Genomic DNA, 24,223 nt, shown 5'->3' with positions numbered 1-24,223 from the left:
GCAACCAAACTGGGCTGTCCTCCTTGCCCAGTATTGGTTTGTGCCTCACAACATCCCTGTCCCACCCACTCATCTTACTGGCTGGAGAGTTGCCCTGGCCTGTGCCAGTAGGATGTCTTTGGACATTAGATTCCCCTGTGCAGTTGCTGCATGACCTGCAGCTCACAGCTGAAGTCACACACTTCCTGACCGTTATGACTTGACTATCCTATTCTTTTTCTAGGCCAAAAAAATATGACATTTATTTTTTCTGTCTGCTGTTTCAGGTGCTGAAACCAAGAACCCACAGTTACTCGTTCCAAAAACTGAGATATGTGATGAAGCAGAAAAACCTTTCATAATATCAGGAAGAATCCAGAAAGTTGACCCTCCAGGACCTGAATTAGGAGAAGGCTGTGAAAAAGGGAACATGTTAAAAAGGCAGAGAATAAAGACGGAAAAGAAAGATTTCAGACAAGTGACAGTGAAGGACTGTCACATACCTGGAAACTTCAAAGAAGAGGAAGACCAGAAGTGTCACAAATCTGAGGAGAGATATAGCCTTGGTTCTGGCTCTGTTAAAAATCAGAAAAGCCAGGCTGGGCAGAAACCTTTTACATGTAGCGTGTGTGGGAAAGGTTTTAGTCAGAGCGCAAACCTTGTAGTGCATCAGCGAATCCACACTGGAGAGAAACCCTTCGAATGTCATGAGTGTGGGAAGGCCTTCATTCAGAGCGCAAACCTTGTTGTGCATCAGCGAATCCACACTGGACAGAAACCGTATGTTTGTTCAAAGTGTGGGAAAGCCTTCACTCAGAGTTCAAATCTGACTGTACATCAAAAAATCCACTCGTTAGAGAAAACCTTTAAGTGCAGTGAATGCGAGAAAGCCTTCAGTTACAGCTCACAACTTGCCCGGCACCAGAAAGTCCACATTACAGAAAAATGCTATGAATGTAACGAGTGTGGGAAAACATTTACTCGAAGCTCAAACCTCATTGTCCACCAGAGGATCCACACCGGGGAGAAACCCTTTGCCTGTAATGACTGCGGCAAAGCCTTCACACAGAGCGCAAATCTTATCGTGCATCAGCGAAGCCATACTGGTGAGAAGCCATACGAGTGCAAAGAGTGTGGAAAAGCCTTTAGTTGTTTTTCACACCTTATCGTGCACCAGCGAATCCACACCGCGGAGAAACCTTACGACTGCAGCGAGTGCGGGAAGGCCTTCAGTCAGCTCTCTTGCCTTATCGTGCACCAGAGGATTCACAGCGGGGACCTTCCGTATGTGTGTAATGAGTGCGGGAAGGCCTTCACCTGCAGCTCGTACCTGCTGATTCATCAGAGGATCCATAATGGGGAGAAGCCGTACACATGCAGCGAGTGTGGCAAGGCCTTCCGGCAGAGGTCGAGCCTCACCGTGCACCAGAGAACCCACACCGGGGAGAAGCCCTACGAGTGTGCCAAGTGCGGTGCGGCTTTCATCTCCAACTCACACCTCATGCGCCACCACAGAACCCATCTCGTTGAGAGCACATAGAGGGACGAGGGAGACCTCCAGGCGCCAATCAGAACCTCCCGCCCCCGCCCCCCCCAAGTCAGACACCTCTTGGCTGTTTTCTCCTCCTTGGTGAAAACGAGGCCTGCTCTGTCCTTAAAAGTAATAGTTTTCAGGAGTGCAGCGCAAAACACAAGAGGGGCATTTCAGAGGCTAATTTAAAGAAAATGAAAACGAAGGCCTCAAGGCAAGGATTTTGTTTTTCACTTGGTGCCCCAAGTGTCATGGTGTCTGAAGTGGAATGTGGCTTTCTTAGAAATGGATCATACAGAGCTCAGTGATAAAGATCCCTTTGGGGGAAAGGCATTTTTCACTTAACTTTGTTTTTGAAAACTCTGGTAATTTCTTGGGCAACGGGCAGGTTACTGGTGGAGGTCTGCCTGATGGAATTCCGGAGCTTTGAACCTTGTATTCTAATATTTTGGGTTAAGCAGCGACTCATTAAGGAAACCACTTGGGGTAGCAGTTCACCAACAACTCACCTATGAACATTTATAGGTTTTCCATTCCCTAGGTAATTAAAAAAAACAAAAACACCCTACTAACCATCTTTTGCTCCTAACATGGATGGAAGTAGGAAACATTCGTTTCCCTCATCATCTGTACCTCATGAACGTTGGTGTGGTAAAGCTCTGGGGACCTCTGACGAGAGTCTCTTCTGACCGTTTCCCAGCCTGCATGGCCAAGCAATTGAAGACTGATGGAGACAGCCACAGACGCTGCTGGGCTGTGTCCCTTTGCTAAGGTCAACAGCTCTTCCCATAACTTAACCCCAGTTGCCATTGCATTCCGTTTGAGTGAGACGCTGCTAGCAGCCCCCTTCCCAGATAGAGGCATCAGAGAATAAAGCTTCCCTGGAGGTATGCCCGCTTTGTCTCTGCTCTCATTCTGCTCAGGCCCAAGCAGGGGGCTCAGTTGGGTGTCATTGTCACTTTCTGGATGGTCTTTAGAAGAAATAATGGAGCCCTTCTAATTCTGAGAGGAGCCAAGAGGGAAATGAAAAGAGAGGGAGGAAGCAGAGTGGGATTCCTAAGGTCTTCATTTGTTTTTTTTAGAAGTTCAAAGGTATTGGAATATGCAAACTTTTAGAAGGATGAAGAAACTGGCTAAGGTAAGATACCTTTGTTACCATTGAGCCTTTACTCCCGAAAAACAATTTCTACAACTATGCAATAGGTAGAGTTATGTAATAATATTGCCTTGTATTTATATAGAACTTGATTCTTTGTCTGTGTACCTTCATGTGTAGAGTCATGATACCCGGCACTTACCTCATACTTTCAGATAGATCATTACCTTAATCTTTGTAACACTGAAAGAGGTGTTTGCCCCCTTTACCTGAGAGAGGTCATTTAACACAAGACCAAGTAACAAGTGACAGCCTGTATTCAGGCCCAGGTCCTAAATCCAGGTTCCCTCTGTTCTTCTATGTTTATCCCATGTCTCACCACCTGTAACCCCACCCAGATCTGTGGGAAAGCCTGAGAAAAGGGTATATAGAAAAGGTATATATATGTATGTATAGGTGAGGAAGCTGAGGTGACAGATTTGGGGGTTTGCCTTAGGCAGTGTGCCCAGCAAGCAGCAAATCTAAGGCTGGAGTTTGAGTCTCCTAATTTCTGGGTCTGTCTCCACTCCCGCTCTCAGCAAGCAAGAGTGTTTATCATAAATGCTATACCTGGTGAAAGCAATTGGGGGCACCTCTCGTGCATAAGTCCACGCATTTATTGTGTCATTTCTACAAGACTAAATATTAGTTAGCATAGCGTTTTGTAGTTTACAGAGCACTTTCACATACAGAAGGCATACACAAGAAAGCTTATTAACTTTTTTCCCCCCTTTAACCACAGTCTTTCATCAAAGCATGTGTGACAACTTCTCCCAGTTTCATTCTAAATCATATAGACACAAATACAAAAACATCAATACAGTTCAAAAGTAAGAATCAAAAATGCTCATGCGGGGCTTCCCTGGTGGTGCAGTGGTTGAGAGTCCGCCTGCCGATGCAGGGGACACGGGTTCGTGCCCTGGTCCGGGAAGATCCCACATGCCGCGGAGCAGCTGGGCTCGTGAGCCATGGCCGCTGAGCCTGCGCGTCCGGAGCCTGTGCTCCGCAACGGGAGAGGCCGCAACAGTGAGAGGCCCGTGTACCGCCAAAAAAAAAAAAAAATGCTCATGCCCTCACAGACCCTGGTAGTGACTCTTTCTGTCCCCTCTCTGGGAGTGGAAAGACCCAAAGATAACACCACATGTCTCCACTGAGATTAGGAACAAGTTAGGTTTTTCCCCCTGCATGATCAGGAGGCTTAGAGAGGGTGAGCAGGTCTGAAGATTTGAGGTAGATCCGTGACCCTGACCCACCAAGAGGCCAAAAGTGTGCTTTCCTGAAAGGTATCAGCTGGGATTTGTGACCATTAAGATGGTTAAACTGTTTGAGCCACATGCTGTATATTTATTCTCGTAAATGAATACTCAGTCATGACTGATTGTGATCTCCTGGCTAGAGATTTCTATTCATAGGAAGCTCAGAAGAGCTGTCCAGGTGATTGTGATATAAAGCCAGGTTTGGGAATCACTGACCCACCGTTTTACAGCAGTGGTTTTTAACCTTGGCTGCATGTTAGAATCATCTAGGACATGTGAAATTTTTTCCATTTTAGGCCTCAGTACTTTTTAAAACTTAGAAGGGGAATGAGCCACTACAGACAAGTAAAACCTGCAGGTCACAAATGTGTGTGATCAAAGGTGGAAGGGAACTCCAATATAAGGATCTGGATGCGCATTGTTCTGTTTCAGCAAAACAGGACAGTAACTACATTGCCTTCCGTGCCTCTGACAACCCTTGGCTGCTGGGACTCTGTGACCTAACTTCCTGTATTTGTATTTTAAGTGAATATACCAAACATTTTATTTATATGAGCAAACCAAGTTCTACGTAACATGCTTTTCTGTTCCTCATTCAGCAAAATGACTTTTTACATTTTTGCTTATATTTCATCTCCAGGTCTGGGTTTCCACCAATCTGCACCCAGGTTCAGGACCCCCGATCCTACACAAATCCTGTGAGCCTAGTAGGTTACTAGACAGATCAGTTCCTTCCCCAACTCATAAAAACTTACCCTCCCAATTAAATTCCAGCCCTCAAAATAAATTACCTCCCACTTTTTTCTACAGGGTTTCTGATAGGAGAGGAGTGACTACCCTTTGTTGTCAGACTTGGCTTAGGTTTTCCTTTTCCTTGGGGTCATCTCCCTTCTTTCTGGGCTGGTCTTGCCAGAAGTAGATGGGAACTCTGAAGCCCCATTTTCTTAAGTTGCCAAGAGCTATCAGTCTTATAGATCTCAGAGTCAGACCTAGTGATGAGCATTAAGGGTAGAGCCAAGAAGTCTGTTTTTACCCTCAAATGAGACCAACAGATGTATGTTACGTGGAGCACAGGGATGAGAAAGTGAAATCACGTATAGGTGCTTTGGAGGCTCGGTGGGGAGAGATTCTTCATCAGCATGCGTACACACACACCCCTCTCAAACATAATTGGCTGTGAATTCCTCCAGGCTCAGGAAGCTAGTCCTTTTTCTATGCTCTGGATCCCCTCCCTCCCCTAGGTGGTCATCCCTCTCCCACTTCTGTCACTTCTCCCGTTGTGTGCCTAACTTTTCTGGGGTCACAGCCCCTTTGAGAATCTGATGGAGGTTGTGGACCCTCTTCAGGAGAAACTCGGATTGCACTCTCAGTTCTGTGCTTATTTGTGGAGGCATATAAATTCCCTGAGGCCAATCCGTGGAGCCTCCAGGGCCTCAAGTCACACCTGGGGATGCACTACATAATTGCCCTCACATGCTACAAAATGGTGGCTTTTTAAAAAATGAGGTCAGATTATGGAATCTCTGAGGATGTTGCCCAGATACATAACCTTTTCAGTCTTACTTCTCCTGGCTTCCCTCCCTCAGCAAATGGCATTATCCAGCACCCAGACTGGAAACCCAGGAGGCATTTCTGGCTTCCGATGTATCATGCGTTGATTACAAAAATATTTATTATGCACTCTCTTTGTGGCAAACATGGTGCTAGGTCCTGGGTTGCCAAAGCAAACAAGGCCTACCATACCCCCTTTTCATGTCTCTCATGGGAAAGATGTCTGGATCCCCCAACATGATTTACTGAGCTCTTCCCAGCCTCATCGCTTCACTTCACACGCACCTTTACTGCAGCCTGGAGGCACATGCTTGCTCTTCTCGTGCCTTTGCTCACACTGTCCTCGGTGCCTGTGATACCTCACCACCACACCCCACAGCCCCTGTCTGCTTTGCCTAACATTTGGTTTCTTTTAAGATTTGGCTCAGGCCCATCTCTGGGAAACCTCTGACTGCCCTATGGCCAAGAAGTCTATTTAGAAGTATTGAAGAGCATGATATTTGTATCCAGAGTTTTACTTTATGCTTTAAAGTGAAAAAAGTCTGGATTCGAAATTGTGTATATAGTACAGTTCTCACATAATGTTATGTACACTGTATACTATGAGAAAGTATATAGATAAACATGAAGGAAATATAAGAAAATGTTATAAATGGTTGACTTGTTCAGAGCCATACAAATGGTAAATTGCAGAGCCTGGGCTCAAACCCAGGTCCTAGGGATAATGGAATTATGGGTGATTAGAAGTTTTTTTAAAAGTAATTTCCATATTTTTTATAAGGAACAAAAATTTTATAATCAGGAAAAATAAATTATTTATTGTAACTACAAATTTAGTTTTATTGTATTAACTGTAAACAGTATCTCAATTCTCCATTTTGTAGAATGGGGGATGCACCCTGCTTCTGTCTCCTCCCCTTGTCCACCTCTCTGCCTCTGACAATGTCAAGTCTGCTAATTCTTGAATTCTGTTCTGAAACCATAGTCTTTTATGCTTTGTTTATTGATTTGTTCTGAAAATTGAAATAAACAGCATGAATGTTATTATTACTGTGTAAATGTTGTTCACTGCAGACCTAAGTAGTTTATTGTGATTATATTTCCTTTTTGGAGCAGCATTTAATTTTTACCAAAGTTTCTGGTTGTCTTTCTTTTTCCCTTGTACTGGTTGCTTTTAACATATCCTCAGTTATTTTCAAATTCTCCATCCAATTAGACACTCTTCTGAGTCCCCCTTTCTCCTGTATATATCCCTTCCAGAGACCTCCAGCCTTCTGCTCTAGTCTGTCCTTGATGTTCTTTGTTTTCTTTAACCTTTTTTTTGGCCATGCCCTGCAGCATGTGGGATGTGGAATCTTAGTTCCCCAACCAGGGATCGAACCCACACCCCGTGCAGTGGAAGCACGGAGTCTTAACCACTGGACCGCCGGGAAAGTCCCTGTCCTTCATGTTCTCTCTGCCTACTGTCCAGTTGTTACACTGGGCTCCATTGCATCCTAAAATCCACATTCTTCCTTTCTTCGTTTACATACTCATTTCACTGCAGCACGTCAAGTCATTTGCCAAGAAAGAGTATGTGGAAGGCAAAATTGTTGGGTGCTTATATATCTAAAACAACTGTCTCTGCCCTCACAGTTGATTGGTAGTTTGGCTCTGGAATTCTAGATTGAAAAATTTCCCCCAAAGTTTGTAGGCATTGCTTCCCTGACTTATAACATCCAATGTTGCTAATGAGATGCCTGATTCCAGTCTGATTCTTATTTCTTTGACAATAAATAGAATTTACATTTTTGTGATCTGTTTCCCCACCCCTTTCAAGCTTTTAAAGTCTCCTGTTTATCCTTGATGTACTCAATTCCCTAACGTACTCTGAGATTTTTCAATCTAGCGACTCAGGTACTTCTACTCTTGGAAATTTTCTCATGTTATTTATGTGACAGTTCTCCATTTCCATATTTTTTTTTCTATTTTCACTCTTTCTGGAATTCCTGTCAGTCAAATGTTGGACCTTCTGGATTGATCGTCAACTACTTTCTCTAGTATTTCCATTTCCTTGTGCCATTTTCTGGGAGAGTACCTTGATTATTTTTCAACCTTTCTAGTGAATTTTTTTATTTTTGGCAGTAGTTAATTTCTAAGAGTCTTGTTTTCAGTTTGTTCCTTTTTTGTAGCGTACTTTTCTCATTTTAGAGATACCTCTCAAATCTGAGTATTGTAATTAGAAGGATTTTCCGAAAAGTCTCTTCTGTCACACGAATTGTCTCACCATCTTCGTTCGCCTGCTCTGGGTCCTTTTTTCTCTTTATTTTGTTGACTGTCTTTGGAGACTTTCCTCAGATATGTTGTGATTCTTAGTGATACACACACACACAAATACGTGGATGTATCTGTGTGGTGGGAAGGTGGGTAGTGGGATTGGCTCAGTAAAAGGCTTCCCTCTAGAGTGGTTGGTAATGAGCAAGCTGTTTCCCTGGTGACCTCTAAATGCCAGAATGCAGAGATCTTTTGGCTGGGGTGCTTACATTTTCTTAGCAAAAAATCCTCTGATGTTTTTGTCTGGGGTTTGGATGATGTAAGTGCTTCTCTAGAGTGGGAGAGAAGGGGATCAAATGTTATTACATACCTTCAGTTAATGCCTTATTTTTAGCCCCACTTCTCCCTCTCACCCTTCGTTGCACCTGGGGTTTCCAAGTCCCAAGTCACCTGGGGTTTGGCAGGTACTTCAGCTGCATCCTTCCACTATATTGCCCTCAACAAGTGTTTCAAGCCATCACTCACTCCACCCAACTTTCTCAGTTACCATTTCATCCATTTTCCATTTTCTAGAAATTTGTTCCCCTTGTCCCATCATTGTTATTTATATATTTTAAACAATTTTAATACATTATTGTTTTAGGGGAAGCTGAACGATTTAAAAAAGAATGTTGATATCCTTTGATACAGTAGTACCACTTTTAGAAAGCTATCCTAACAATGAATATTTTGACAATGGTATATATACTTATCAATGTCCATATTTTACAAAAATGGAAACAACCCAAGTGACTAATAACAGTGGAATGATTAAATTACAATGTGATGGAATATTATGCAACCACTAAAAATCATAATTTAAAGAGTATTTAGTGATAAAACGTTCACAATAATATTAAATAAAAAAAGCAAAGTATAAAATTCAGTGGTGTGTACAGACAGCCCAGTTTCCTTAAATGTACATGTATAGAAAAGATTGGAAGGAAATAAGTGCATCAGGTTATTAACAGCAGTTGAATTTTCCTGCATTGTCCACATTTTCTACAATGAACCTGAATTACTTTTATGATCAGAAGGGAAAAATTAATTAAAAGATCATGGCTTGTTTGGAGTGGTAAGGCATCCTTTTGGGGTATGGAATGGGTCATGGGGAACAGCAGAATAAGGGTCTGGGGAAATAAGGTGGCCAGTTACCAAGGACCTGATGCCAGGCGAAGGGATTCAGCTGGGGCATATATGTAACCCCAATGATTGTGACATGCAGTTGTGGCTGGAGTGTGGAGCCTGGGCTGGTGAGGGGAGAAAGGATCCGGGAGACCATATAGACAGCTTTTGTCAGAGTCCGAGAGAGACCCTGGGATTCTGACCCAAGCAGCACCAGGGGCCAGAGGAGAAGGGACATAGGGGATGAGCAGGCTGCCTTTGGGGCATGGAAGATCAAGCAGCAAATTCCCAAGCCAGAAATCCAGCCCTCCACACCCTCTACGACATGACCTGTGACAGATGGGGCCTGACCCAGGCCCGAGAGGTCCTGGTTTCTTTGTGGGGCTGCCCTGTGTCGCCATGGGTAGAAGGAGGAAACCCAAGTCCTAGCAGGCTACTTGGCTACCCAGGTCCCCCTGCTGGGCCAATAGCAAGGTTGTAACTGCTCTGTTAGTTGAGGGGTTCCTGTGTGCTAGGCACTGTGCTAAATGCCAAATGTTTCTTATCTCATTCTGACCTCACCTGAGGAGGGAAGTTCTCTCACCTCCATTTTCAAAGTCAGTAGTCAGAGGATTAGAATAACTGAGGCCAAAGCCCGTTCTCCCTTTTCCGAAGCTACTTTCTCAGTGCGCCTCCATGAACCCCTCTCCTCATCTAAAAGTGCTTTGTTTAATTGGAAGAACAGGGCTTGCCTGGGGTGAAAAGTTCAGTGGTACAAGAGCAGACAATGAAAAAGTCATCTCCCTCCCAGTCCAGAGTACCCTAGGTAGGAGCACCCCAGAGATAACTGTTGTCAATTTCTTGGGGATCCTTCCAGACATGCATTTAGAGTCTTTTGTATTCTCCCTTAAACACACACACACACACACACACACACACACACACACGAGCTTAGGATTCACTAAGCTTAGTGTGTCTTGGAGACGGTTCAGTGTTACCCCGTAAGATCTACCTCATTCTTTTTTTCACTGCCGTGTGATAGTCTGTTGTATGGATGTACCATGATTCATGAGCAAGGGTCCTATTGGTGGCCATGTAGGTTCTTTTCTATCTTTTGCTTTTGCAAACAATGCCATGCTGAATATTCCGGCACACTGTCCTTGTATGTGCACGACTTTGTCTGCAGGATATATTGATAAAGGGTAGGTACTTTTGACATTTTGATAGAAATTGCAAATGCAGTTCCCAGTACAGTATGTGTAGGAAAATGCTCATTTCCCTGACTCCTCTATAGAACTATTGTTTGTCTTTTCTGATCTGATAAGTGAAAAATGCTCTCAGGTTTTCATTTGCATTCAATTATGAGTGAAACTGAATATCATGTCTTGTGTTTAAAAGCCAGGTGTATTTCTTTTTTGTGTGAATTGCTTGTTCATGTTCTTAACAAGTTTTTCTGTTGGTTGTTGATCCTCTTAGGAATTTATTTCTACCAATTCTGTAGTAAAGAAGTTACTCTTTTCATCTGCCAGATGTGTTGCAAACATTTTCCCCAGTTTACAGTTAGTCCTTTTACTTTAGTTTTTGCTGTTCGGATATTTAGGATTTAATGTCAAATCAAAGCCTTGCCCTCTTCAAGATTATACATTCTCCCGTGATGTCGCCTAGTCTTTGAGATAGGTCCGTTTGAAATCCATTTTGTAGTAAGGGCCGAGTTGGGTCCTGGCCCCGCAGCCCTCCCCTTTTCCTCGCAGTCCAGCAGGGGGAACTGAGCGGAAGCACCACGAAGAGGGAGGCACCTCCCTGCTTCCTGAAGCTGCGGTGTAGCAGCCGGCAGCCGAGTGCTCCCACCCCGGCCGTTTCCCTGGGCCGTTCTCAGGTCGCCGACGGTCCGCGGGCTGGGAGAGACAGGCTCGCGCCCGGATGAGCCGGGAGTGGAGGCCCAGGGGAGGGGCAGCTGCCGGAGAAAGAGGGGATAGCCGGAAGGGGCGGGGTGGGCCAGGCTTGCTGGGGATGGAGGAGAGGGCGGGTTCCGCAGTCCTGGGCGAGGGAGAGAGAGGACGCGGCTGCAGTCCGGCGCTGGGGGGGGTGGGGCGGGGGGTGTATTGTGAAAGCGGAGGAGGGGCTGCAGCCTGAGGTCACCTTAAGGGGAGGAGGAAGGCTGCCACGGGGCTGGGGAGTAGGGGCAGTGGGCGTGGGGCCGGGGCCCGCACGGGGAGAATATGCGGTGGGGATGGGCAAGAGCAGAGACGTGGAGGAGAGAGTGCCGGGGCGGGGAAAGGGGTCGGACAGGGTGGGAGGGCTAGGGGCAGGGCGTTGGAAGAGGAGGGGCTCATACCAGCTCAAGGGCGGGTTCCTCCGAGACCCTGGGATACCGGTCCTGCTGAGCTTGTTTCGCTGGACTCGGGCCGGTGGACACGAAGGAGGCGTGCCGCTGCGGACGGGATTATTTTCCCAAACCTCTTGTTGGGGAAGAGAGCATTCTAGACTGGCCCTGCCCCTCACTTACCTCCAACTCAGGACAAATCCCTAACGTCTCCGAACGTAAGTCCTCTCTTCCACTCCAGGTAGGAGGCTGGGATGAAATGAGGAGTTTGAAATGGCTCTGTAACCGTTAAAAAGCTGCCTGGTTGCAGAGACCTGCCATATTCCTGCTGGAGGACAGGGTAGGCATGGATAAAGGAAGCCAAGCTTTACCTGACTGGGAAAACATTTTTACTTTCGCAGTTCAACATGGGGTGCAGTTCCTGCTGACTGCCTCACGCATAGACATCAATGGCAGGAGCCGCTGAGCAGCTGGGGACCGCAAAGGCCTTAGCCAAGCTCAGTCCTGCCCCTAGAGCTGGGCTGGATTCCGCCATCACTGCTGCTGGAAGTTACACCAAATCTACATGAAGCTTGAGACTAAGAAGCAGAAGCCTTGCAGGGCCTTGGCTGTTGAGAGGACAGGAAACAGGTCAGGGAGGGGAGATGCAAAGTCATAACTCAGGTCCCAAAAGGTAGAATCTGTTTAGACGAGAGTCCAAGGAACCACTGTGCTGAGGAAGGAGCCAGGTGCTTCTGTGACCCCTGAGGCCAGAAGAAGCCATGAGGGGATGTCTCAGGAAGTAAGAGTCTCTGGCAGGGTCTGGACTGAGGCAAGAGCAGGATGGATAAGCCCTGGTCCCAGACAGCTGTGGGTGCTGGAGTGGCTTCCAGTGCCCGGGGTGGCCTGGAGCACCTGTCCTTCCTTCCAGCCTGCTGGGCACCACTGGGCCTTTGGAACAATGGGTGCCCACTGTCGTGAGCTGTGTTCACAGGAGGCCTGGTCCCAAAGCTGGCCCTGCCTCCTTCAAGAGCCAGTGACCCTCCCAGGATGGGCCAGCTCTGTGTTGAACAGTGTTTACTGCCCCTTCAGGTGACACTCCCTGAGCCCGAGGAAGTGACAGTCAGGAACACATCAGGGTTTCTTCTTTGCCATCAGGGAGTTGAGTGAGAATGCGATGCACGCGAGTGAGGACAAGCCCCGTGAGCCTGACAGAGGAGGAGCACCGGCAGTGGCTCTAGCCTTGGGAACACCACCGGCAGGGCTGAGCGGAGCTCCCATTTGGAGCCTGGTGGACCATCGCAGGCCGTGAGAGGTGGGGAGACAGGCTGGCCCCAGAAGAGGGTGAGAAAAGGACCAGGGGTTGCCGGGGCAGGGGTGGGACTCACCTTCTGGCCTTCTCATAAGCCATTCTTGGTTCCCCCGTGGGTCCTGGACCTTTAGGTGTATTAGCCCAGATGCACTGGGCTCATTTCTTTCTTATTAACCCAGTGTCAAAGTGGCCAGCTCGTACTGAGTGCTGAGTGCCAGGCAGCCCCGAGGGTCCTTTGAGGACCTGCTCTTCCTCTGACTTGTTGGGTTATCTCTGGGAAGCCACAGACTCCTCACCAGCCCAGGCAGCTTCCCAGTCAATTTCCTCACCTGCCCAGCCAGCATCACAGGGTGGTGTGCTTCAAGGAGACGGGGCCAGGACGAGGCTGTGAACCGTCAGTCATGTCGCATTGCTGTGATCATTAATCAGGCTGAGCTCCCTGTCCAAGAAGAGAAGGTGTGCTCTTTGGGAGGGATGCTTTTGTGACTGTATGGGGCCCACATCCCCTGCTGGAGATGAATCTTCAGCATATGCCTCTTTTTTTTTTTTTTTTTTTTGGCTGTGCTGGGTCTTCATTGCTGCGCGCGGGCTATCTCTAGTTGCGGCAAGCGGGGTCTACTCTTCGTTACGGTGAGCGAGCTTCTCATTGCGATGGCTTCTCGTTGTGGAGCACGGGCTCTAGGCGCATGGGCTTCAGTAGTTGTGGCACGCAGGCCCAGTAGTTGTGGCTCGCGGGCTGTAGAGCACAGGCTCAGTAGCAGTAGTTGTGGCACACGGGCTTAGTTGCTCTGTGGTATGTGGGATCTTCCCGGACCAGGGCTCAAACCTGTGTCCCCTGCATTGGCAGGTGGATTCTTAACCACTGCGCCACCAGGGAAGTCCCTCCTCTTGGCAGATTTGAGGGCAGGAATTATGCCTAGCCAGCACTGTGTCCTCACGGAGACCTGCACCAATGCACCAGGTTAGGAAGGCTGTAGGCATCGTAGGATTCAGCTGTGGCCCTGCAAAAACTCATAGCCTCATTGGGAAGATAAAATGGACAGATAGGAAAGAGAAAGCTAATTCACAAAAAAATATGAAGTCATTTGTCAAAGCAGTGGGGATGGATAGCCGAGGTGGTTGAGGAGACAGGAGGGGGGCAGTCACTGGGAGCTTGGGGAGGGGCAGACCAAGACTCCCTGAGGCAGGTGTGACCTGAGCCAGTCCCAGATGATGGATGGCTGGGTGGCTGGGCAGTTGTGGTGAGTAGAAGGACAAGTATTGACTGCTCCGGGCCATGAGGAAGATGAGAGAAAAGAAACAGTCAAGAAATCTTTTTTAGGGAGCATGAATATGACCAGAAAGTTCAGGGAAGCCGAGAAGGGGGTTAGGGAATGGGAGATAAGACCACAGTGAGGGCTCAGGCTGGACTGAGGTAGACCCTGGCCACCTCTACCCTCCAAACTGTTCTTTGCTCTTCGAGAATGTGTTCAAAAACAGTTTGACCAGGTATCACTCTTTCCCGGTGTTGGGCTTGAGTCTTCCCTCCCTGGGTCTCCCAGTCCCAAAGGGAGGAAACTGGACTGCTCCGCTAAGGAGCTTCCTTGGCGGTTTTTTTTTAAAAAATAAATTAATTTTATTTATTTATTTTTGGTTGCATTGGGTCTCCGTTGCTGCGCAGGGGCTTTCTCTAGTTGTGGTGAGTGGGGGCTACTCTTCATTGCGGTACGCGGGCTTCTCATTGCGGTGGCTTCTCTTGTTGTGGAGCACGGGCTCTAGGCGTGCAGGCTTCAGCAGTTGTGGCGCACGGGCTTAGTTGCTCTGCGGCACTTGGGATCTTCCCGGACCAGGGCTCAAACCCATGTCGCCTGCATTGGCAGGTGGATTCTTAACCACTGCGCCACCAGAGAAGCCCTTCCTTGGCATTTTGATGCTCCCCTGCTTCTGCAGCCCTCCTGGAAGCAAAGGCCGAGTTCCGTCTCCTGGACCTCCTTGAGTGCGTCTTCTTTCCTTTTCTATTTCCTGTAGATGTGGGGTGAAAAGGGGCAGAGTGTGTCCATCCCCACCGATTTGGAGGGTCGGCCACTCTGTTCTCTCTTCCCACCTAGACTAAGCTTGTAGGCTGTGAGGCTGGGGATCCACACCTCTGTGCACCACCTCCCTGCCCCACTGCCAATCCCAGTGCCTGGCTTTGCCCACAGCAGGCCCTTGACCCTGCCTACCTCATAGCTCCCTGCTCCCCTGCCCTACCTGATTGCATGGACCCCTCAGTTCCCTCTCAGGAGTTTTCGTCCTGCCTCTGTCTCGCTGGCAAGGGGGATGTGCTCAAGCTCCTTGACTCCTAGGACCCCACAGTCCACATCCAAGCCCTTCTCTGACCTTCACTTGCTGCTTTGGCCAGTTCCCAAGACATCCCGTGTGTCCCCTCCTGTTTTGGCAGTCTTTACATCTGCAGGCTTGGTCCTCCCTGGGCACAACATCTCTGGTGACAGAGCCATCTCCGCCTCTTCCCCAGAATGCAAGCTTTCCTTTACTGCCCTTTCTTTCTTTTTTTTTTTTCTTCCTCTGCCCATACTCTGAAACCATGGTGCGTGTATAGAAAAATTATGAATTTAAGTACTCTACTCCCTCACTCCTGATGTTTCAGGAAGCTCACTGGTGTAACACTTGAATCTTCTCTCTGACCCCACACTCACTCTTGCCCTAGGACAAAAAGGGATTGGATTTGATTGATGACTTTGGAAAAGAAGTGGACTGTGTGAAAGCCAGCCCTCCTCCTTCCTACCCTTAGGGTCCAGTTTTTCCACAGAGACCATGTGTCTGCCCTGTTCTTCTTTGCTGCAGGTGTTACAGGGGCAAACCCATGGTTGCCCAGCACTGTGTCCCTGGGTGCTTAGTGCTGTCTAATCCTGGGATTCGGTGTTAGTAACCTCACTTGCCTGCAACTATAAGGCACATTCAACAATATCAGCTTTTCAGTAATAAAGATAATATATTGGTCTTTGCATATCTTATTTGTCAACTGAGCAGAGAATTTTACTAATAGCTAACACTTACCTAGCTAACACTTTATGGACATTAAATTTTTTAATTCTAAAAACATCATGAAATAGGTACTAGCATTAACCTATTCTACAGATAGGAAAACTGAGGCACAGAGAGGTCAAGTAACTGCTTGTGACAGAGGCAGGATTTCACCTCAGCAGTCTGGCCCCAGTGCTATGTTGATTCTTTACTTTTATTTATTTATTTATTTTGGCCATGCCCCATGGCTTGCAGGATCTTAGTTCCCCAAACCCAGGCCCTCAACAGTGAAAGCACGGACTCCTAACCACTGGACCACCAGGGAATTCCCCCATGTTGCTTCTTTAAAGAGAGAAGTCATTTATTGGGTTTCCTCAAATCCCAATATAGTCTCTTTTACCTGTCTAGAATATAAAGCTGATTCTCCTTTTCTTTTTGCTATATATTATTTGTTTTTATCTTCTATGCCTTGCTCAGATAGTGAGACCAAAGTTGAAAAGGAGGATTTGATTCTAGAGCAAACTGAAAGGAGAATTCTTTGAAAGACTCCAGGGCGAGATTCCAGAGGTCTGTGCATTGGGGAAGCCAGAGAAGAGGGGAGCAGGACAGCAGGGCATTCTGAACAGCCTGCAGACAAGTAAGTGTGGAGAGACTTGTTAATGAACTTTTTTCAATGGTAATTTTTAATTCAAAGGGAATTCAATTCAGGAATATATTGATTTAATGTACGTAGAATCTTTATACGACTGATGCTACAGATAGACTTGTGGATAGATGGGTGCCTTTACTCTGCTCTTTTCACCTCTTTTCAAGTACCTCTCTTGTGAATGAGTGTGTGTTTTCATTTTATTCTGAAAAAGTAGAAGGCCCATGAAAGACCAGTTATTGATATATCTTTATCCCAGAGGGAGTGTTATTCTACTTCCTTGCATGGTGCATTTCCAATCTTGTTTCCTTTTTATCAGGGGGTATATGAAAGTTAAAAAAACAAACAAAACACTTCTTGCCCCCAGCAAAAATCTCTCCACGTGTACTGAGTGTGGCAAGCCCTTCAGCCAGAGCTCCACTCTCATGGTCCACCAGAGAATGCACACGGGAGAAGTCGTGTGGGTGCAGGGAGTGTAGGAAGGCCTTCACGTGCAGCTCCCACCTGATCTGCACCAGAGGGTGCACACTGGGGTGAAGCCCTACGTGTGCCCTGAGTGCTGCAAGGCCTTCAGCTGAAGCCCTTGCCTCCTGGTACACCCGCAGAGCCACACAGGCAAGAAGACCTATTGCCACACCCAGTGCAGGAAGGCCTTGGGCCAGAGCTCCCATCTCGTCTGCCACCAGACCACTCACACCCAGAAGAAGCACCAGGCTGGCCTCCCTGGTCAGAGCCCAGAGTTGAGGTCAAGGTTCATAATCAGGAGCTATTTTTAGCACATGGAATGTACTACTCCCTTGCTGAGATGGCCCATTCTTTTTTTTTTTTAAAATAAATTTATTTATTTATTTTATTGGCTGCCTTGGGTCTTTGTTGCTACGCACGGGCTTTTCTCTAGGTGCGGCGAGCGGGGGCTACTCTTCGTTGCGGTGCATGGCCTTCTCATTGGGTGGCTTCTCTTGTTGCAGAGCACAGGCTCTAGGCGTGTGGGCTTCAGTAGTTGTGGCACGTGGTCTCGGGAGTTGTGGTTCGCGGGCTCTAGAGCACAGACTCAGTAGTTTTAGCGCACAGGCTTAGTTGCTCCGTGGCATGTGGGATCTTCCCCGACCAGGGCTCGAACCCACGTCCCCTGCATTGGCAGGCGGATTCTTAACCACTGCGCCAACAGGGAAGCCCGAGATGGCCCATTCTGACTCCCACTTAGCACTCTTTCCAACCCTAACGCCCCCATCTACAGTTTTCCCCAGGCATGAGGTGGTCACTGTGTTCCGGGTGAAGGCAGTCTTTCATGGGACATCAGGCACGCCACTGGGCTTGGAGGGAAACCAGGCCCCAATCGCCTTCTATGAGGCTCCTATCGAGAGGCTCCTCCCGATTCCTAGAGAGGCAAGCGAGGACTGCTCTTCGGGGTCGCTGATGATGCACTACCGGCCGCGCTGCTGTTCTTCCGGTCCGGGCGGGTGAGCCTGCGCCTTGGGTTTCCGTGTAGCTCCGGGACCGTGGTCGCCGCCCCGCTGGGAGCCGCGGGACATCACGGTGAGCGGGCGGGGCCCAAGGGAGGGGAAGGCAGCGGCTCCGGGTGCGTCTCGGCTGTGGCGGCGGCCCAGGTTTATGTAGCAAGCGCGCCCGGGCCTCGTTCTCCCCGGGTTGCTGCCTGCACGGCGGCTCCGAACTCCCGGCGGCCCGGCCCGGCTTGCAGCTTCAACACTGCACTCACCAGGGCCTGGCACAGAGGACACGCCTAAGAAGATGGTGGAGTGAATAAATGAATGAATGAATGATGATTGAATGATGGATAAATGATCAAGACCTAGGACCCGTGTTCGGAAGTGAAATCCTGGGGCCAGAGTTCTCGGTCTGGATACTAGCTACTTCCCCCAACCAGTCCTGCAACTCAAACTTTTTTAAGGGACCGACTTAAGAGCCGAAGGCAAATAGTGTAAAGCGCACTAGCTAAGGAGTCTCGAGACCTGGGTTATAATTACCCACGATAGAGCCGGTTTCTTGATCTTTATAAAGTTGGACTATCACTATCTTCTTTTCTCTCTAAAGCTCAGTTGATAGCATGTACATGATAGCACGTATGGAAATGTTAACGTCTAACAACAAAAATTTACTATCCATTACTTGCCAACTATTACACAGGGTTTAGAGGCGGGGCTACAGGATGAGTGACCTCAGAGCCTGCCAAATGGGAAGACGCTTCCACTGTAGTGCTGGAAGGTATATGTGTGAGCAAATTTCTGTGGTAATGTTTTAAAACACATTTATTTGGCACTTAACGTGTACCAGGCACTGTTTTAAGCAGTTGCGCTAATTAATTTAGCCTTCACAGCAACGTATTATCTAGTTTTTAGTGAGGAAATTGAGGTACGAGAGAACAGGTAACTTATCCGAGGACACATTGCTACTGAATGACCCAAGGCTGCAGAAGAGATAGATCCAGTGTGCTGCTGCAGCCTAGAAGAATACGTTACTTGGGGCCAACAGGCAAATCAAGAAGGGCTTCAGAGAAGAGTACATTTAAGTGTGGTCTTATTGAAGGAATTGTAGTTTCAAATTCTTGGAAAACCCCACCTGGCTTCCCCAGAATCCTTCTAGAGGGATAGGGAAGTGGCAGCAGGGAGAAAGCTTACAAGGCATGAGGAGGAAGCCAGATCCCTCTTAGTTGAGCAAGATGAGGATGGAGATATATATGTCCGTTCACCATAATACCCGTTTTCCCCAAATCTGGATTCAGATAGATCTTTTCAGCATCTTAAAATCACCAATAGATTATTCCACATTATGTATTTGTGGAAGCACCTATACATCCTATTCTGGGCAACTCAGAGGCCAGGGGGACAGCAGACTGTGGCTCATGTGCTAAATTTTGGTCTACCATCTGTTTTTGTTAAAAAAAGTTTATTGAAACACAACCAAGATCACTTGTTTACATATTGTCTAGTTCTGTTTTCAAACTACAAAGGCAAGGTTTGCTAACTTTTGGCGTAGACAAACAGCTCAGATGATCCACGACTGGAGGACAGTGGTTGTCACCAACCTGTCCTTCTCAAACATAATAATGCCTAACCCCTGTTGAGTGCCTGATATGTGGCAGATATCTTTATAAATGCTTTACGTGAATTAATTAACTCATTTAGGGAATTCTCTGGTGGTCCAGTGGTTAGGACTCTGAGCTTTCACGGCTGAGGGCCTGGGTTCAATCCCTGGGGTCAGGGAACTGAGATCTCACAAGCTGTGCGGCACAGCCAAAAAAAAAAAAAAAAAAAAAAAAATTTAGTTAGGGGTTTCATAGAACGTTGGAGCTGGAAGGACTCGTGGATATGATCTAATTTGTCACCTTTTTCAGATAAATAGCCTGCTCATGTGGGCTGTGGCAGAGCATAGTTTCCTGAGTCCCAGCCCAGTCCACTTTGCCACTTTGATCCTATTTTGAAAGGGAAACCAATACCATATCCATTAGGTGTGGCATTAAAAAGAAAGGTTTTCTTTTGGGGGTGTGCTTAAACCCCTGAGTGAGATCTCTCATTTTTAAATGTTTTAGTGACTATAAAAGTAATTCGTGTTTATTGCAGGAAAAATGAAATATGTAGAAGGATATAAAGGACAAAATAAAGTAACCCATTAAATGACCTAGAGATCAGTTGTTGACATTTTAGTGGGTTTTCCTCTGTCCTTTTTTATGTGTGTGTTTTGTATATATCTGTGTAGCAATAATAGTTTCTGTTTATTGAATGCTTACTTTAGTACTGGTATATATGTGCATGTTTTTTTGTTTCAGTGTTTTGTAGTCTCCTGTTTTAACATATTGTATTTTCTCATGAATATTCTTTGAAAACATGACTCTTAATAGTTTCATAATCTATCATATTGATATGCCATCAATGTTTACTTGCCTGTATTTTTACAGTTATAGTAACAATGTGATCTTTGTACATAAATCTCTGTGCTTATCTCTGATTATATTTTTTTCACTTGTTTTCTGTGATTACAGAGTTATTTACTTATTTCTACAGGAAAACTTTCAAACATTGCAAAAAGAAAGGCCTTAAAACAAAAGTTTACCATAATCTTATTCCTCAAGATGATCATGGCTAACAAATTGATAGATATTCTGAGAGATTTAAGTTTTTTAAAAACAAGGCAAAATATAGATAATTGAAGAAATTTGGAAAATAGAAGAGAAAATCATTCATAATTTATATCACCATAGTGGTGATTACCTTTCCTTCTTGATCTTATTCATATGTATATTTTAACATACATATATTGTATTTGAAATTTTAATATCCTGTGTTTTTTTTCACATTTGCCTATAAGTATTTTTCCACATTGTCACATATTTTCATTTTCAATTATCTGATGTCTGTATAATTTCCACCAAGTGGAAGTACCATACTTTGCTAAATTGCTGAGCCTCAGTGTCCATCAACAGAAAAGTTGTGTTTTCCAACAACATTTCAGGGGTTTTTTTTTTTTTTTTTTTTACACGTAACAAAAGAATTCAGCTTGGGTTTTTTTCTCCCACTCTGGGAGGTTCCTTCTTTATGAAAAAGTTCTAACAGTAGAATTACTAGGTTAAATAATATAGGCATTTTTATGACATACTGATGACTGAGGATATTCTGAGAACCATTGCAGGTGTTGTATATAGTACAGATTGAGAATTTTGTCCTTTCTGTACCTACAAAATGGTGATCGTGGTGTCCCAACTGCCACTCAGCCTACAACTTTAAGACCTAATACATTGGGTTGGCCAAAAAGTTCATTCGCGTTTTTCTGTAACATCTTACGAACAAACTTTTTGGCCAGCCCAGTATATTGCCAGTTAGCTCTAGAAAGATGGTACCAGTTTACATTCCCACCAGTGGTGTGTGAGAAGCTCTCATTCCCTGTACCTTTGCCCGTTTTGAGTTTTAGCATTAAAGAGAGAGTTTCCAACTTGATATAAAAATTGATTCTTCATTCTTTCAGTTCTCATTTCTTTGATTACCAGTGAGGTGAAACTTTGTTTTGATATGTCTATTGGCCTTTTGTAATTCTTGGTGTATTTGTTGTACTTTGCATTTTTCTATCAGTTCATCTTTTTTCTTTACTCGTTAATAGGAAGTCTTTTGTCTATCAGGTCTATCTACTCCTTGATGTATAAATCAAAAATACATTTTTTAACCCTTTACTGGGTTTTGGTTTATTTTGGTATGTTGTGTGAGGTAGGAATCTCACTAAGTGTTTTTTCCAGATACTTAAGCAACAGTCCCAACATAAATTGTGAGTAATCAATTTTTTTCTGATTAGAAATGCCAATTTTTATCATATATTAAATTAGTTTACTTATTTCTCTTAGGGATTAGGAATCTCTAAAATTAAAAACCAGAGTTAAACCTCCTTATAAATGTGTAAACTCCCTGTTGAGGTTTCCTAGCTACACTCTTTTGATGATTTTATCTGTTACCCCCAGAATTTCAGTTACCTTTTTTATGACAAAAACTCTAAATCCAAGTTTTCAGTCCACACCTCTGTCCTCTGTTCCATATATGTATGCCTGATATTTCAAACTGAATGTATCTTTTTCCTCCTCAAACCAGTGTTACCACTCTCACTAAAGGTCACTGTCATCTCTGAAGCCCCAAACCAGCAAATTATCATTAACTTCTCCTTCTCCCTCACATCTCGCTCCAGTAGTCATCCTGTCCTGTTGTTTTTGTCTCTTAGTCATCTAAGTCCCCTTATTGGATTGCTGAAACAACCTCCCAAGGGGTCCTGCAGCCTTCACCTTGCCTCCTACCTTCCACCCCTTGTACACGCTTTGCTCTATGAGCAAAAGGATAAGTTGTGTGTGTGTGTGTGTGTGTGTGTGTGTGTGTGTGTAGTAGAAGATCTAATCATGTCACATATTTTTCAAACCTTTTCCAATACTTTTTATGGCTTTTTGCTCACTTTAGGGTAAATTCCTTAAAGTGATTTGCAGGGTTGTATTTGCTTGCCCTGGGCTTCATGTCTTATTTCTAGTGCCTAATACTTTGGCCTTACTAGATCTCTTTCATTCTTCCAAAGTATGGGGCTTGATTCCTTCTGTATATTCTGTTTCACCTCGCTAGTATCTTCTTTTCCCTCTTCACCTGTCTAATTCTTATTTATCTCTTCTTATCTTATCTATTCTTATTTATCTTCTTATCTCTATCCCAGATTAGATTAGGTCCCCTCTGCTCTGCATTCTACAGGACCCAATATTTCTCCTTTTATAATTCCCTTATTTGTAACTACTGGTGTTAGTGTCTTTGTTGAGCTGTGACATAAGCTCTGGGTAGTCGGGGGCATTTCTGACTTTTTTTCCATTGTCTAGCTCTGATTATAGCCAAACCCCACCCTACTTCATGAGTCTCTGTAGGATTCTGCAGTGGGTCCACTTTATGTCCCTGCTATGGAAGAGGATCAGGAAATCCCAGATAGGATCCTCTTAAACCTCTAAAACTCAACACCGAGGCACAGACCTTGATGAGAAGTCCACAGTGCCAGCCTTATTATATACTTCACCAGACATCCTATTCTTCCATGCCTTCTGAGCTCTTGATTATGGTAAACCATCTCTCTACCTTCTGTTTTTCTTGAAATAATGCTTCCAATTCTACTTCTCACTTCAGGGTTATATGGAGAGACATTTTTGGATGAACAGTTATGATTTTGACTTTCCCAAAACCAGAAACTCTCTATACTATTTTTGCAACTCTTTGTAAGTCAAAAATTATTTCACAGAGTGTTTTTGTTTTTTCAACTGCAGCCTACACTCTTATATTGAGCTATGCCTGAAGAAAAGATTTTGAATTGATAAGACATCTTGAAGAAAGGACAATCAGCATATCTCTAGGTTGTATCAAATAGAAATCCCTAATTACTATCCAACTCCTTGACATATAGGGGAGGTGGGTGGATCAGACTTAATGCATTAGCCTTGCTATGAGGCCATTTCCCAACACAACATTTGACTATATTAATTGACTTTTCATATATTGTATAGTGGAAAGAGTGTACTAATTGACATGGATATTCCCATTCACTTCATAGTTATTTTTATCTTTGTAAATAACATTCTGATTTATTTCTCAAGTACTTGAGTGTTTGCTAATATGTCAGTCTGTCTGGCTGCCACTTCTTGGACAGCTGACAAATGGAGTTTGTTAACCTAGAAAGCTGGAAGCCACCCCTGACTCTTGGTGATGCAGGCACGTTGCTGTCCTGACAGGTTTTGTGTGAGTTACCAGATAGTATCCTTAGGCAACAGCTCTATCTCGTTTTTCTGTTTACTGGGACAGTGATATCCCATCCCCCACCTTTTTTTCCTCTATGAGCAGGGCTCCCAGTTTTTCAACCTTGAAGTCCTTTACAATCAAAGCAAAGTGAAGATTTGTGGATGTTGAATATGCAAGGAGCTGAAAAGAGAGAGATTGAAAGAGAGATTTGTCCAGGTGAGTAAGCAAGGGATCACCAGTGGAAGAAACAGGAGGGCTTTGGAAATTTTACAAGAAAAACTGAATGAAGCTCAGGAGAGCAAATTACCCTCTCTTTTAGGAATGCTGGGGTGAATGTGAGTGAGCATCTATTGAGTGAGCATCTCTTGAGGCCAGCTTTTCCCTGGTACTCATTTGATCTCAGTTCCACTATTTTGCACTTTTACATTCTCCCATTCTCCACTCTTTGAATACAAACCATCCATGTTTCTTGTCTTGCCCGAATCTTAGTCTGTTATTGTTTGTTTTTTTCCTTTTATCTCCCTGGTCTCTGATTCTGTCACTTCCTTGGTGTCTGCAGCTACTCATTTTTCATTAATGGTGATCACCTTACCCTGATGCAGATGTCTTTCACCAGTTGTAACTCTGAATTACTTGCCCCACTTGCTCTTTTTTTTTTTTTTTTTGGCTGTGTTGGGTCTTTGTTGCTGCACACAGGCTTTCTCTAGTTGCAGTGAGCAGGGACTACTCTTCATTGCAGTGCATGGGCTCTAAGCATGCGGGCTTCAGTAGTTGTGGCACAGGGGCTCAGTAGTTGTGGCTTTCAGGCTCAGTAATTGTGGCACACGGGCTTAGTTGCCGCACGGCATGTGGGATCTTCCCG

General features: G+C 45.4%; 1 protein-coding gene across 5 annotated transcripts in view; it reads left to right on the top strand.

The window, feature by feature from the left end:
• Positions 1-24,223, top strand: part of ZNF35 (zinc finger protein 35) — a 45,157-nt gene that overhangs the window by 5,879 nt on the left and 15,055 nt on the right. The window contains exons 4-6 of one of the 5 annotated variants that reach the window (XM_027088288.1): positions 267-1,511; positions 6,122-6,131; positions 16,494-16,566. In XM_027088288.1, coding sequence (XP_026944089.1) covers positions 267-1,511; positions 6,122-6,131; positions 16,494-16,566 — 1,328 coding nt within the window. Of the gene's footprint in view, positions 1-266; positions 3,598-4,541; positions 6,500-16,493; positions 16,567-17,265; positions 17,648-23,463; positions 23,578-24,223 lie in introns of those variants that run through there. The other 4 variants (XR_003429021.1, XR_003429022.1, XM_027088286.1 and 1 more) reach the window with 4 other exon arrangements.

This window comes from Aethalodelphis obliquidens, unplaced genomic scaffold (genome assembly GCF_003676395.1).
Source record: "Aethalodelphis obliquidens isolate GAN/ISIS:26980383/991018 unplaced genomic scaffold, ASM367639v1 scaffold62, whole genome shotgun sequence".
NCBI classification, from domain to species: domain Eukaryota; kingdom Metazoa; phylum Chordata; class Mammalia; order Artiodactyla; family Delphinidae; genus Aethalodelphis; species Aethalodelphis obliquidens.
This window is presented reverse-complemented; position numbering and strand designations above follow the sequence as displayed.